At 42.5% G+C, this 15,000-nt stretch overlaps 1 protein-coding gene across 1 annotated transcript in view; it reads left to right on the forward strand.

The window, feature by feature from the left end:
• The window catches only part of arap3 (ArfGAP with RhoGAP domain, ankyrin repeat and PH domain 3), a 41,126-nt gene that overhangs the window by 2,143 nt on the left and 23,983 nt on the right, over window positions 1-15,000 (forward strand). Inside the window, 11 exon segments of the mRNA XM_034130714.1 lie at window positions 7,241-7,379; window positions 7,730-7,947; window positions 9,646-9,869; window positions 10,011-10,148; window positions 10,150-10,409; window positions 10,576-10,616; window positions 10,743-10,813; window positions 10,918-10,964; window positions 11,653-11,892; window positions 14,443-14,512; window positions 14,683-14,803. Coding sequence (XP_033986605.1) covers window positions 7,306-7,379; window positions 7,730-7,947; window positions 9,646-9,869; window positions 10,011-10,148; window positions 10,150-10,409; window positions 10,576-10,616; window positions 10,743-10,813; window positions 10,918-10,964; window positions 11,653-11,892; window positions 14,443-14,512; window positions 14,683-14,803 — 1,504 coding nt within the window. The 5' untranslated portion in view covers window positions 7,241-7,305.

Here is a 15,000-nt window from a genome sequence, read left to right on the forward strand (position 1 = left end):
GAAAGTGAAACTTATGCTCGTCACCCTCTCCCTCCGGTCCTCATTAATACAAATGATCCCAATACGTATGATTGTATGAAAAGATCTTAAAATCAATACAAATGTATTTATTATAAATGTTAGTCCTTAACATCTATCACTGTGTATATCACCATTCAAACATCTTTTAAAAGTTGAACAAACCCCACACAGCTCAGTAAAGACTGTGAAATGTTGACTTTATTTGATCATTTCAGTAAAAACTAACGTTCATATTTCTCTTTTTGATTATAATACTGATGAACGTTCAAAACAAAGCACTTTGGCAACTTACCACATACGTTTTGAACCGTAACTTTCATGATATCATTTCTCGTTCATAATCGGTTGTTTCCGTGAACGGCCGACTGTTGTGTGACGGCAAATGCCGCGGCAGCAAGGCATTGTGGGGCAGCATTTTCTCCTCTCCTTTCGGTTAGGGAGGTCCAGTGGTTCCTAAGCTAAAGGAGGTTATAAAGGAAGTTTGAAACCTCCTTTCCTTTTAATTTAGAGAATTCGAACGGCACTTATCATGGCTGCCACTGAGGGACTTCCGGGTCATTTCACTCCGTTAGGAAGGTCCCTAAGCTAAATGGACTATTCGACCGCAACCCTGGTCTGTGGTTAGCGTTAGCATGAGAAATGCTAACCAGCTGAGTTAATCTGTTTTCACATTTACTAACGGGGATGTTCATGTGATCATGTGCTCATGTGTTCATGTGATCATGTGATCATGTGTTCATGTGATCATGTGATCATGTGATCATGTGTTCATGTGATCATGTGCTCATGTGATCATGTGATCATGTGATCATGTGTTCATGTGTTCATGTGATCATGTGATCATGTGCTCATGTGATCATGTGATCATGTGATCATGTGTTCATGTGCTCATGTGATCATGTGATCATGTGTTCATGTGTTCATGTGATCATGTGATCATGTGTTCATGTGATCATGTGATCATGTGTTCATGTGTTCATGTGTTCATGTGTTCATGTGATCATGTGTTCATGTGATCATGTGTTCATGTGATCATGTGATCATGTGTTCATGTGTTCATGTGATCATGTGATCATGTGCTCATGTGATCATGTGATCATGTGATCATGTGTTCATGTGTTCATGTGATCATGTGTTCATCTTCTACAATGAGACAACCTCAGCTGATCACACTGGAGAGGGTGTGTGTGAGTGTGTGTGTGAGGGTGTGTGTGTGTGAGTGTGTATGTGAGTGTGTGAGTGTGTGAGTGAGTGTGAGTGTGTGTGTGTGTGTGTGAGTGTGTGTGTGTGTGTGTGTGTGAGTGTGTGTCCTGTACAGTAACAGGAAGTGTGTCCAGTGTCTCTTCCTCTATAGAACAGATGATGTAATGAGCGTCTTAAAGGAACAGTACGCAGATTCAGGTGTTCCCGTGAGAAACAGGAATAAAGTTTAAAAAACACAGAAAACTTCACGAGAACATCCGTTAACACTGACACACAACTCCTGCAGAAACATCACACTCTGCTGCTGACTGTCCTGTGTGTGTGTGTGTGTGTGTGTGTGTGCGTGTGTGTGTGTGTGTGTGTGTGTGTGTGTCTAACAATGGACCCTCTGTGTGTCACAGAGACTCTCTGTTGTTATTCTCTCTCTCGCCCACCCTCTCTCTCTCTGTCCTCTCTCCTCTGCACACTGAAACTGGAGACGTCCAATCAAACACTACGAAATAAAAAGGAAAATAAAAGTGCAAAACATTCGATATTGGAAATAGAACAAGTATCGCAAGAATAGATAAATGATGCAATAAGAAGTCATAAAAAGGAAATAATGTGCAACAGAAAAACAAGACGAGAATATGTATAACACAAATAGAAAAGTGCAAGAAGGAAAATAAATCAAACTGCGTGTGCATGGACGGGTGACATGCGAATAAGAATGAATGTATAATATATAAAGTAACAGATGCAAGAACAAAATATGAACATATTAAAACAAGATATTCATTTTATCATGAGGAAGATGTTGAACTGCATATATTTTTTTATATTTATATATTTCAGAGAGAATTCAGAGACATGTCTGTGGTTAGCTTAGCTTAGCATAATGACTGCAAACGGAGGGAAACTGCTAGACTGGCTCTGAGTGTTTTTATGCTGGAAGAAGGGCTGCAGAGAGGAGAATGAAAGAGTACATTAAAGAGTCCTCTCCTGCTGATGTTCAGGTGTATATCAGTATGTAGTGTCTCTACTTTAAAGAGTTCTCTCCTGCTGATGTTCAGGTGTATATCAGTATGTAGTGTCTCTACTTTAAAGAGTCCTCTCCTGCTGATGTTCAGGTGTATATCAGTATGTAGCGTCTCTACTTTAAAGAGTCCTCTCCTGCTGATGTTCAGGTGTATATCAGTATGTAGTGTCTGTACTTTAAAGAGTCCTCTCCTGCTGATGTTCAGGTGTATATCAGTATGTAGTGTCTCTACTTTAAAGAGTCCTCTCCTGCTGATGTTCAGGTGTATATCAGTATGTAGTGTCTCTACTTTAAAGAGTCCTCTCCTGCTGATGTTCAGGTGTATATCAGTATGTAGTGTCTCTACTTTAAAGAGTCCTCTCCTGCTGATGTTCAGGTGTCTATCAGTATGGAGTGTCTCAGTATGTAGTGTCTCTACTTTAAAGAGTCCTCTCCTGCTGATGTTCATGCGTATATCAGTATGTAGTGTCTCTACTTTAAAGAGTCCTCTCCTGCTGATGTTCAGGTGTATATCAGTACGTAGTGTCTCTACTTTAAAGAGTCCTCTCCTGCTAGTGTTCAGGTGTATATCAGTATGTAGTGTCTCTACTTTAAAGAGTCCTCTCCTGCTGATGTTCAGGTGTATATCAGTACGTAGTGTCTCTACTTTAAAGAGTCCTCTCCTACTAGTGTTCAGGTGTATATCAGTATGTAGTGTCTCTACATTAAAGAGTCCTCTCCTGCTGATGTTCAGGTGTATATCAGTATGTAGTGTCTCTACTTTAAAGAGTTCTCTCCTGCTGATGTTCAGGTGTATATCAGTATGTAGTGTCTCTACTTTAAAGAGTCCTCTCCTGCTGATGTTCAGGTGTATATCAGTATGTAGCGTCTCTACTTTAAAGAGTCCTCTCCTGCTGATGTCCAGGTGTCTATCAGTATGTAGTGTCTCTACTTTAAAGAGTCCTCTCCTGTTGATGTTCAGGTGTATATCAGTATGTAGTGTCTCTACTTTAAAGAGTCCTCTCCTGCTGATGTTCAGGTGTATATCAGTATGTAGTGTCTCTACTTTAAAGAGTCCTCTCCTGCTGATGTTCAGGTGTATATCAGTATGTAGTGTCTCTACTTTAAAGAGTCCTCTCCTGCTGATGTTCAGGTGTCTATCAGTATGTAGTGTCTCTACTTTAAAGAGTCCTCTCCTGTTGATGTTCAGGTGTATATCAGTATGTAGTGTCTCTACTTTAAAGAGTCCTCTCCTGCTGATGTTCAGGTGTATATCAGTATGTAGTGTTTCTACTTTAAAGAGTCCTCTCCTGCTGATGTTCAGGTGTATATCAGTATGGAGTGTCTCAGTATGTAGTGTCTCTACTTTAAAGAGTCCTCTCCTGCTGATGTTCATGCGTATATCAGTATGTAGTGTCTCTACTTTAAAGAGTCCTCTCCTGCTGATGTTCAGGTGTATATCAGTACGTAGTGTCTCTACTTTAAAGAGTCCTCTCCTGCTAGTGTTCAGGTGTATATCAGTATGTAGTGTCTCTACTTTAAAGAGTCCTCTCCTGCTGATGTTCAGGTGTATATCAGTATGTAGTGTCTCTACTTTAAAGAGTCCTCTCCTGCTGATGTTCAGGTGTATATCAGTATGTAGTGTCTCTACTTTAAAGAGTCCTCTCCTGCTGATGTTCAGGTGTATATCAGTATGTAGTGTCTCTACTTTAAAGAGTCCTCTCCTGCTGATGTTCAGGTGTATATCAGTACGTAGTGTCTCTACTTTAAAGAGTCCTCTCCTGCTAGTGTTCAGGTGTATATCAGTATGTAGTGTCTCTACTTTAAAGAGTCCTCTCCTGCTGATGTTCAGGTGTATATCAGTATGTAGTGTCTCTACTTTAAAGAGTCCTCTCCTGCTGATGTTCAGGTGTATATCAGTATTTAGTGTCTCTACTTTAAAGAGTCCTCTCCTGCTGATGTGCAGGTATATATCAGTATGTAGTGTCTCTACTTTAAAGAGTTCTCTCCTGCTGATGTTCAGGTGTATATCAGTATGTAGTGTCTCTACTTTAAAGAGTCCTCTCCTGCTGATGTTCAGGTGTATATCAGTATGTAGTGTCTCTACTTTAAAGAGTCCTCTCCTGCTGATGTTCAGGTGTATATCAGTATGTAGTGTATCTACTTTAAAGAGTCCTCTCCTGCTGATGTTCAGGTGTATATCAGTATGTAGTGTCTCTACTTTAAAGAGTCCTCTCCTGCTGATGTTCAGGTGTATATCAGTATGTAGTGTCTCTACTTTAAAGAGTCCTCTCTTAATGATGTTCAGGTGTATATCAGTATGTAGTGTCTCTACTTTAAAGAGTCCTCTCCTGCTGATGTTCAGGTGTATATCAGTATGTAGTGTCTCTACTTTAAAGAGTCCTCTCCTGCTGATGTTCAGGTGTATATCAGTATGTAGTGTCTCTACTTTAAAAAGTCCTCTCCTGCTGATGTTCAGGTGTATATCAGTATGTAGTGTCTCTACTTTAAAGAGTCCTCTCCTGCTGATGTTCAGGTGTATATCAGTATGTAGTGTCTCTACTTTAAAGAGTCCTCTCCTGCTGATGTTCAGGTTGTGTATCAGTATGTAGTGTCTCTACTTTAAAGAGTCCTCTCCTGCTGATGTTCAGGTGTATATCAGTATGTAGTGTCTCTACTTTAAAGAGTCCTCTCCTGCTGATGTTCAGGTGTATATCAGTATGTAGTGTATCTACTTTAAAGAGTCCTCTCCTGCTGATGTTCAGGTGTATATCAGTATGTAGTGTCTCTACTTTAAAGAGTCCTCTCCTGCTGATGTTCAGGTGTATATCAGTATGTAGTGTCTCTACTTTAAAGAGTCCTCTCTTAATGATGTTCAGGTGTATATCAGTATGTAGTGTCTCTACTTTAAAGAGTCCTCTCTTAATGATGTTCAGGTGTATATCAGTATGTAGTGTCTCTACTTTAAAGAGTCCTCTCCTGCTGATGTTCAGGTGTATATCAGTATGTAGTGTCTCTACTTTAAAGAGTCCTCTCCTGCTGATGTTCAGGTGTATATCAGTATGTAGTGTCTCTACTTTAAAAAGTCCTCTCCTGCTGATGTTCAGGTGTATATCAGTATGTAGTGTCTCTACTTTAAAGAGTCCTCTCCTGCTGATGTTCAGGTGTATATCAGTATGTAGTGTCTCTACTTTAAAGAGTCCTCTCCTGCTGATGTTCAGGTGTGTATCAGTATGTAGTGTCTCTACTTTAAAGAGTCCTCTCCTGCTGATGTTCAGGTGTATATCAGTATGTAGTGTCTCTACTTTAAAGAGTCCTCTCCTGCTGATGTTCAGGTGTATATCAGTATGTAGTGTCTCTACTTTAAAGAGTTCTCTCCTGCTGATGTTCAGGTGTATATCAGTATGTAGTGTCTCTACTTTAAAGAGGAACATCCAACAGAAAACTCACAAAAAAACCACAAACCCTGATGCGGGGAGTGTGTGTGTGTGTGTGTGTGTGTTTCCTCAGCTGTTTCCTGGTTTTTGTTCTGCTGCAACAACAGGACAGAGATAACGAGTTGAGTCCTCAGGGTCTCATCCGTAAGCCCCGCCCCTTCCTGTTTCCACACTTCATTTAAGATCATGAATTAGACGTGCCGTGGTTTCTCTAAATAACATTTTTAATAATACTTTCAGGATCCTCATCTAAAGCCTCTTTAGACCTGCAAACGTCCCTGAAAGAGCCGCAGATGTGTTAGTACATGTGTTTATGTGTACATGTACGTACGTGTGTATTTGTATATATGTATGTGTGTATTTGTATATATGTATGTGTGTATTTGTATATATGTATGTATACTTATATATGAGTGCTGCAGAGGATGTGGGAAACAGAAGCAGTTTGAGTCTGGAGCAGGAAGTGCTGTGACTCACTTCCTGCTCCTTTGTCTTCCTGCTGGACGCTGTGTGTGTGTGTTTGTGAGTGTGTGTGTGTGAGTCTGTGTGAGTGTGTGTGTGTGTGTGTGTGTGTGTGTGTGTGTGTGTGGTTGTGTGTGTGTGTGTGGGTGTGTGTGTGTGTGTGTGTGTTTGTGTGTGTGTGTGTGTGTGTGTGTGACAAGCAATAGATACATGTTCTCAACCTGTGACCAATGCTCTTATTGTGAAGGAACAAACAGGGATGTTTTGAAACTGTGATATCTAATATCTGGATTTATTCTTGTTTCTCACCACAGACGACTTTCACAGATTACACAGTTCTTCCTTTGAAAGCCCCCCCCGCCTTTGCCTGGCACTCCCTGCATCGTGTGTGTGTGTGTGTGTGTGTGTGAGAGAGAGTGTTTGTGTGTGTGTGTGTGTGAGTGTGTGTGTGTGTGAGAGAGAGTGTTGTGTGTGTGTGTGGTGTGTGTGTGTGTGTGTTGTGAGTTGTGTGTGTGTGGTTGAGTGGTTGTGTGTGTGTGTGTGTGTGTGTGTGTGTGGTGTAGTAGAGTGTGTGGTGTGGTTGTGTGTGTGTGTGTGTGTAGCGAGTGTGTGTGTGTGTGTGTGTGTGATGTGTGGAGTGTTGTGTGTGTGTTGCGTGTGGGTGTGAGTGGTGTGTGTGTGTGTTGTGTGGTGTGTGTGTGTGTGTGTGATGTGTGAGTGTGTGTGTGTGTGAGGTGTGTGTGTGTGTGTGTGTGTGTGTGTGTGTTGTGTGTGTGTGTGGGTGCTGTGTGTGTGTGTGTGTGTGTGTGTGTGTGTGTTGTGTGTGTGTGTGTGTGTGTGTGTGTGTGTGCTGGATTTCCTGAGAGAGGCTGGAATGTGCTCGCTCTGTGTGTCACTTTTTTAAAAGAGATTTAAACTCCACGATGAAGAGCTTTATACATCTCTTCGACCCCTCAGAGCTCTTTACAGACTGCGAGGCATCAAAGTGTTAAAGTGCATTCATACTAAATAACAATAACAATAACAATAATAATGATACATGTTTCTGGCTTTAATGTATAATATATCAATCAGAACAATGATGGAGCGATCTGAAGGTCATAAAGATGTGACCCTGCAGATGGACGGCTGAAGTGATGGCCGCCGTGTTTCCTGAACGAGGAGAAGAAGAAGCTTCCGGTCTCCATGTTGGTCGCCATGGCAACGCTGGACGGAGAAACGCCATCTGAGACGCTCCTGACCGCGATCCACCTGGAGAGGTCAGAGGTCAAGTCAAAGTCAAAGTCAAACAAACGTTTAGGAGAGGTCAGAGGTCATTGGAACATTGACTTTTACAAGACAGATATATAAAGGTGTATCGTCTGCATGTTGTCTTTATGTGGAGTGCCACAGGGTTTTATACTCGGCCCACTTTTGTTTTGTTGCTCTTTCCATTAAATAGGCGTCATGAACAGAGCCATTTATGATGTTCACACATTTAGTTCAGCAGGATAATCTCCACATGTTAACACCTCTTTATGGTTTCTGGAGTAATCAGCGATGTGTTCATCTCCCTGAAAGACCCGGACAGATACTCGGGGATGGTTTTCTGATTTGTCTCTCCCTGCAGGTACCTGGATACCTTCCGCCGAGCCGGGCTCCTATTGGCCAGCGACTTCACCCACCTGGACAGCGACGCCCTGGTCAGCCTCGGTGTGACGGCCACCGGACACCAGAAGAGAATCCTGCACCTGGCCAATCACATTCAGAGGGCGGAGAGTCAAACAGCCAATCAGAGAGCTGCTCTCCCGCGCTGTCAGTCTGTGACGGGTCGAGCGTCCGTCAGAGGTGGGAAGTACTGGAGTACAAATACTTAAGTTATTCTTTCTGGTATCATTACTTTACTCCACTACATTTTGAACACAAATACCTGTACTTTCTACTTCTTACATTTTGAACACAAATACCTGTACTTTCTACTTCTTACATTTTGAACACAAATACCTGTACTTTCTACTTCTTACATTTTGAACACAAATACCTGTACTTTCTACTTCTTACATTTTGAACACAAATACCTGTACTTTCTACTTCTTACATGTTGAACACAAATACCTGTACTTTCTACTTCTTACATTTTGAACACAAATACCTGTACTTTCTACTTCTTACATAAGTACACTTTCTTGAACACAAATACCTGTACTTTCTTCTTCTTACATTTTGAACACAAATACCTGTACTTTCTACTTCTTACATTTTGAACACAAATACCTGTACTTTCTACTTCTTACATAAGTACACTTTCTTGAACACAAATACCTGTACTTTCTACTTCTTACATGTTGAACACAAATACCTGTACTTTCTACTTCTTACATTTTGAACACAAATACCTGTACTTTCTACTTCTTACATGTTGAACACAAATACCTGTACTTTCTACTTCTTACATGTTGAACACAAATACCTGTACTTTCTACTTCTTACATGTTGAACACAAATACCTGAACTTTCTACTTCTTACATGTTGAACCCAAATACCTGTACTTTCTACTTCTTACATGTTGAACACAAATACCTGTACTTTCTACTTCTTACATGTTGAACACAAATACCTGTACTTTCTACTTCTTACATGTTGAACCCAAATACCTGTACTTTCTACTTCTTACATGTTGAACACAAATACCTGTACTTTCTACTTCTTACATTTTGAACACAAATACCTGTACTTTCTACTTCTTACATGTTGAACACAAATACCTGTACTTTCTACTTCTTACATGTTGAACACAAATACCTGTACTTTCTACTTCTTACATGTTGAACACAAATACCTGTACTTTCTACTTCTCACATTTCCCAAACAGGCTGGTTCCTTTAGTTTGAATGTGTGTTTGGTGGCGTGATCATTATTATTTAGAGTCATTGCGTGCCTATTGATTTGAACACGATCCGTGTATCCATCATTTCCTGGTCTTCTCTAAAGAAGAGGGACCAATGAAAACGTTGTCATGTTGCCGTTGTTCAGCATGGAAACATTCATTAGCTAACAATGACATTATTGTTCTATTAATATAAAGGGAGGTCAGGTACTCTTTAAAACAGCTGCTAGTTATGAGTACTTTTTACTGAAGTACATTTCAAAGCCCATACTTCTTTACTTTGACTTGAGTAAAGAAGTTTAGTCAGTACTTCTACTTTTACCAGAGTATTTTTAAACACGAGTATCTGTACTTTTACTTGAGTAAAGGATGTGTGTACTTCTACTTGAGTACAGGATGTGTGTACTTCTACTTGAGTAAAGGATGTGTACTTATACTTGAGTACAGGATGTGTGTACTTCTACTTGAGTAAAGGATGTGTACTTATACTTGAGTAAAGGATGTGTGTACTTCTACTTGAGTAAAGGATGTGTGTACTTCTACTTGAGTAAAGGATGTGTACTTATACTTGAGTAAAGGATGTGTGTACTTCTACTTGAGTAAAGGATGTGTGTACTTCTACTTGAGTAAAGGATGTGTGTATCCCTGCCGTCCGTAGGGAGCTTCGAGGCGTTGAGGAACACTTCGGCTCCGAACCTCGGCGACTTGCTGACCAACTGTGAGGTCATCGTGAAGCCGGTCCCCAAACCCAGAACCGTGTTCAACCGGCGCCGAACCGCCCCCATCAGGTTCTGTCCTGAGGGAGACCCTGCACCCCCCCCCACCAGGAGGCTCTCACAGGACTCCATCTGTCTGTGAGTGTGTGTGTGTGTGTGTGTGTGTGTGTGTGTGTGTGTGTGTGTGTGTGTGTGTGTGTGTGTGTGTGTGTGTGTGTGTGTGTGTGTGTGTGTGTGTGTGTGTGTGTGTGTGTGACAAGCAATAGATACATTTTCTCAACCTGTGACCAATGCTCTTATTGTGAAGGAACAAACAGGAATTTTGTTATACATTTTTTAAATGGAACTTTATACACAAAGTAATAATATAAATATCTCCATGTCTCTGAATCGGAGGCGGAGGGCGAGTCTCAGCCGGTCTCTGTCGGACGCAGGGGGGCCGTTACCGTTACCCCCCGTCCCCCCCCCGGCTGACCCGCGGGACCCCCCCCATCATCCAGGGGTCCCCCCCCCACACTTCCTGTCCTGGGAGTCTGGACAGCAGCAGATCCTCGCCCGGCGGGATGGAGATGGTTCCTAATGAGATCTACTGGGGGGCTTCATCTGGATCTACTGCCCCCGCAGGAGGGAGGGCTCACTGCAGCGAGCAGGCCGCCCCCCCCACCCCTCCCAGACTGACACCGGACAGGAAGCTAGAGAGGAACAGGTAGGTCTCTCAGACTCTCAGTCCAAAGACTTTTATTATTCAACACATTTCACCTGGTGTTCCTCCTCTCACTGAACACTGAGGTGTGTCTTTACATCCTGTTCTAAGTGTGTTAGGGTTAATGTGTGTGTGTGTGTGTGTGTGTGTGTGTGTGTGTGTGTTTCAGTGGCAGTACTCTGAGTAACAACTCTTCAGGATCCGCCCAAGGTGAGCACAGAGTGTTAAAACCTGTTCACAATGACACTGTTTCCACCAAAGATTGGCCATGAAATAAAAAGAGCAATAGCGGGAATGCTACGATTCCCCAATTCACTCTGAGTGTTGTGCTCACAGCTTCAACAGACGACCCCGAGGAGGAGATCAGCCCGTACTGTGAGACGGTGTTCCACAGCAGGAGAAACGAGGTGAGACGGCAGCACTGACGTTTAAGGAGATCAACTTCTGAACAGTCAGTCGTTGTTGGGATTAAACTTAAAATGTCTCGCTAATTTATTATTTTATTCTGCAGGGTGAAAGAGATATGAGGAGGGAGGACAGACATGCCGAGGATCATGGGTAAGACAACACCTCCACCTTCCTGTGACCAAATATTATATTCTGACAACATAATGATAACCTGAAATTACACAAAACCAGGGACAGTCAAACAGACAACACAAGACAGGACAAAGGATCAGAACAATACTTAACACTGAGAGAAAAAGTTATATTTAACATCACAATAACATGAATCTGTAGTTTCTGCTTCCAACACAACCTTCAGTTGGATGGTCTAAGGCTGCTGAACATTAAAGGCACATTGACTTTTACACGACAAATATATAAAGGTGTATCGTCTGCATGTTGTCTGTATGTGGAGTGCCACAGGGTTTTATACTCGGCCCACTTTTGTTTTGTTGCTCTTTCCTTTAAATAGGCTCCATAAACACCTTAAAGAGGTCCTATTCTTCTTCTGTGGTGTTCCCTCACCTGTAGAGTGTTCTATAGGTGTTAGTGCATGTCAACGGTCTGCAAAGGCTAAAATCCCTGTGTCCCTCCAGAGGGAGAAATGTCTGACCTCTTCTCCTTAGCGTGTTGACATCTTGTAGATTTTTTCTTTTTTTGCTTTGAAATTGTAATGTTTGTATGTTAGTTTGTTTATTTGACTGTACAGCACTCTGCTCTGGAGGTCTTACAGCTCTATTGTATTGATGACAGTGAGGGTTGTGTCTGCAGCCGGTGTTTTAATGACGTTGTGTTTCAGCGGTCAGAAGCTGTCCTGGACGAGGCGTTTGTCTCAGGCTCTTCACCCCGGAGACGCTCAGGGTTACAGCACCGTGGGGGAACCTCCCCCCCCCCTGCGCTACCTGTCTCTGCCCCCCCACAGCCTCCCCTCAGAGCCCGATGATGACCTCACCATCTCCCCCTATGCCAGCTACACCTCCCTCACAGAGAGAGCCCCCCCCATCATCAGCGGCTGGCTGGACAAGCTGTCTCCCCAGGGGTGCGTTTGATTCTCTCCTTTGGAATCGTCTTCCATTTCAGATCCCTGAAGCTATTTCCGTTGACTCCTTTCAAAGCAAACTCAAAACCCATCTCTTCGCATCCGGCAGTGGCTCAGTCAGTAGGGGCTTGGACTGGGAGCCGTAGGGTCGCTGGTTCAAGTCCCCGACCAGACCTAAATATGGAGTGTGGACTTCTACTTGGAGAGGTCCCAGTTCACCTCCTGCCCTGCCGTGGTGCCCTTGAGCAAGGCACCGGACACCCCCCTTCCCCCCCCACTCCCATTGCTCCCCGGGCGCTGTACAATAGCTGCCCACTGCTCCTAGTACTAGACTCCTTGTACTAGGATGGGTTAAAAGCAGAGGCCAAATTTCACTGTGTGTGCTGTGTGCTCTGCATGTGTGACCATTAAAGAGGGTTTCATCCCTCCCTATTCTTCTTCTTCTGTCTTCCTTGTAAACTAATCTCCATCATCTTGTTTCCATCTTCATTTCCATCACTTCAGTCACATGCTTTCATCACATGGCAATACTTATGTTGAGGTATAATGTTGTATCATGTTTTTATAATTGTTATGCTATGACGTTTGTATTTAGTTGTTGTCTTTGCTTTTGTTTGCTTTGTGCATCCCTTTGAGGCACTTCTTGTGATTTGGGGCTATAATACATGTTGATTTGATTTGATTCACACACCGGGTTAGACCTGCAGTTTGTTTGATTTGAACAAGCAGTTAGAACCTAGGGAAGGAAACGACATGGAGTGCGTTTGATTTACACACCTTTTTATATACCTGTCAGGGGTCAGAGGTCAGCGCTGGCTGTTGTGCTGCGTCTCCTCCTCTCTGCTCCTCCCTGTGTCTCCTCCCTCCTGAGGAGCTGCCTCATCACCTTCCTTTCCTCCTCTTCTTCATCCTCCACTCGGTGTGTGTTTGTCTTTTCTCACGTTCCTCCTTCGGCTTCTTGTTAAAACAACAAAACTCTTCTGGGCTTCTTTGCTGATTGAATCAAAGCAAAAACAAATATTATCATGATGAACCTACGGAGGCCGACAGGTGCTAAACTCTTCCATCAGGAGAAACTCCTTCAGAAAGGATGCAGATATAAAAACCCAAATGTTCCACATAAAGCCTGCGTCACACTGTCCCAAAATTGACACCCGATGGACACGATAAAGGAAATGTTCAAATTGGGCTCTGATCGTAGCAACATCGGGCCATTCGTGAGGGCCTCTTAAGCCATCGTATGACCGCCGGTGGAGTTTCTCAGGCTCCGGCAGCAACTTCGTGAGCGGCTACTTCGTAAGGCACTCGTGAGGGCATCTTGTCAAATCGTGTCATCTTGGTGTTATCATCGGTGCCATCGGGCATTCGCCCTCACTCTGATCGGGGCGAATGCCCGATGGCACCGATGATAACAAAATGCCCTCACGAGTGCCTTGCGAAGGGCAAAATTGACACACGAATTCAACACGAAAATGAACCTTCGCAAGGTCCTTCGGCAATTGTTTGGCATGCCAAAGATTTTGCCACCGCTCACGAAGTTGCTGCCGGAGCCTGAGAAACTCCACTGGCGGTCATACGATGGCTTAAGATGCCCTCGCGAATGGCCCGATGTTGCTACGATCAGAGCCGAATTTGAACATTTCCTTTATCGTGTGTCCATCGGGTTGTTTTATTGCACAACAAAATCATGTAAACATATTATGTAAATGACCCAATTTGTGTTCTGTGAAACTGAAAAGGATATAATATATTATTTTGAAGGCGAGTTGACAGGAAGTTGTTGTTTCTTTTGAAACAACATGACGGAGAAAACTTAATATCTTCTACATATAAAGACGGAGAAAGTAAAGAACAAAGTCTGAAAATATCAGTACAGTATCATAGTACTTTAACATAATTGTTTTTGTTACTTTCGTTGCAGTTGTATGTCTTAAATGTAATGTAAATGTTGCCTTCGTGTGTGGTTCGGGGCCATCTTCGTGCGAAATTCCCAATTCGATATTCGTGTGTCCATCGGGTGTCAATTTCAGGACAGTGTGACGCGGGCTTAAAGAAACATCTTCAGCAACAACACATAGATAGAATAGAATAGAATATGGAGGGATGAAACCCTCTGTAATGGTCTCACATGCAGAGCACACAGCACACAGTGACATTTGGCCTCTGCATTTAACCCATCCTAGTACCAGGAGTCTCGTACTAGGAGCAGTGGGCAGCTATTGTACAGCGCCCGGGGAAGGTAAATGCAGCATTTAGAGAACATTCAGCAACTTGAGGAGACATGGCAGCGTTTACTAAAAGCTGCAGAAACCAAACGCTGCAGTGTTTTATATCTGCATGGTTTCTGAAGCTGCAGCGTTTCTCCTGATAGAGGAGTTTAGGGCCGGTGTATGAATCAGGTGATGATGCTTCAGGTTTATACATCTGGAATATTTTCATCACACAGCTTAGCAGTATTTGTTAGAGTAGAAACTACACAGGTGTGATGTGTGTCTGTGGGAAAGTGGTCATGTGACTGCCTCTGTATCTGATGTGTGTTTCATTTCTCAGGAACTATGTTTTCCAGAAGCGCTACGTGAAGTTTGACGGCAAAAACCTGATGTACTTTGGCAGTGAGAAGGTATAAAGAGTTAATTTATCATTATATCAGAGAGGATGTGAAGTAACACATATTTAATTGTCTTTATCTTCTTTTCTGATACGATTTGTATCAGCTGTTAATGAGGAGTAAATGATATGTAATATTTATATTGTTTTAATGTTTAGATAATTCTAATGTTTGTGTTTCAGGACGTTTACCCAAAAGGAGTCATCCCATTGGCTGCCATTCAGATTGCCCGCCCAACCAAAGACCACAAATTTGAAATTGTGACGAGTCATCGAATCTTTGTTTTCAGGACTGACAATGAAGGTAGAAAACACACGTGTAATAACAACACAATGTGTTATAACAACACATTGTGTAATAACACATTATGTTATAACACATTATGTAATAACAACACATTGTGTAATAACACATTATGTTATAACACATTATGTAATAACAACACATTGTGTTATAACACATTATGTTATAACACATTATGTAATAACAACACATTGTGT

The sequence above is a fragment of the Trematomus bernacchii genome, unplaced genomic scaffold, assembly GCF_902827165.1.
Source record: "Trematomus bernacchii unplaced genomic scaffold, fTreBer1.1, whole genome shotgun sequence".
Classification (NCBI taxonomy): domain Eukaryota; kingdom Metazoa; phylum Chordata; class Actinopteri; order Perciformes; family Nototheniidae; genus Trematomus; species Trematomus bernacchii.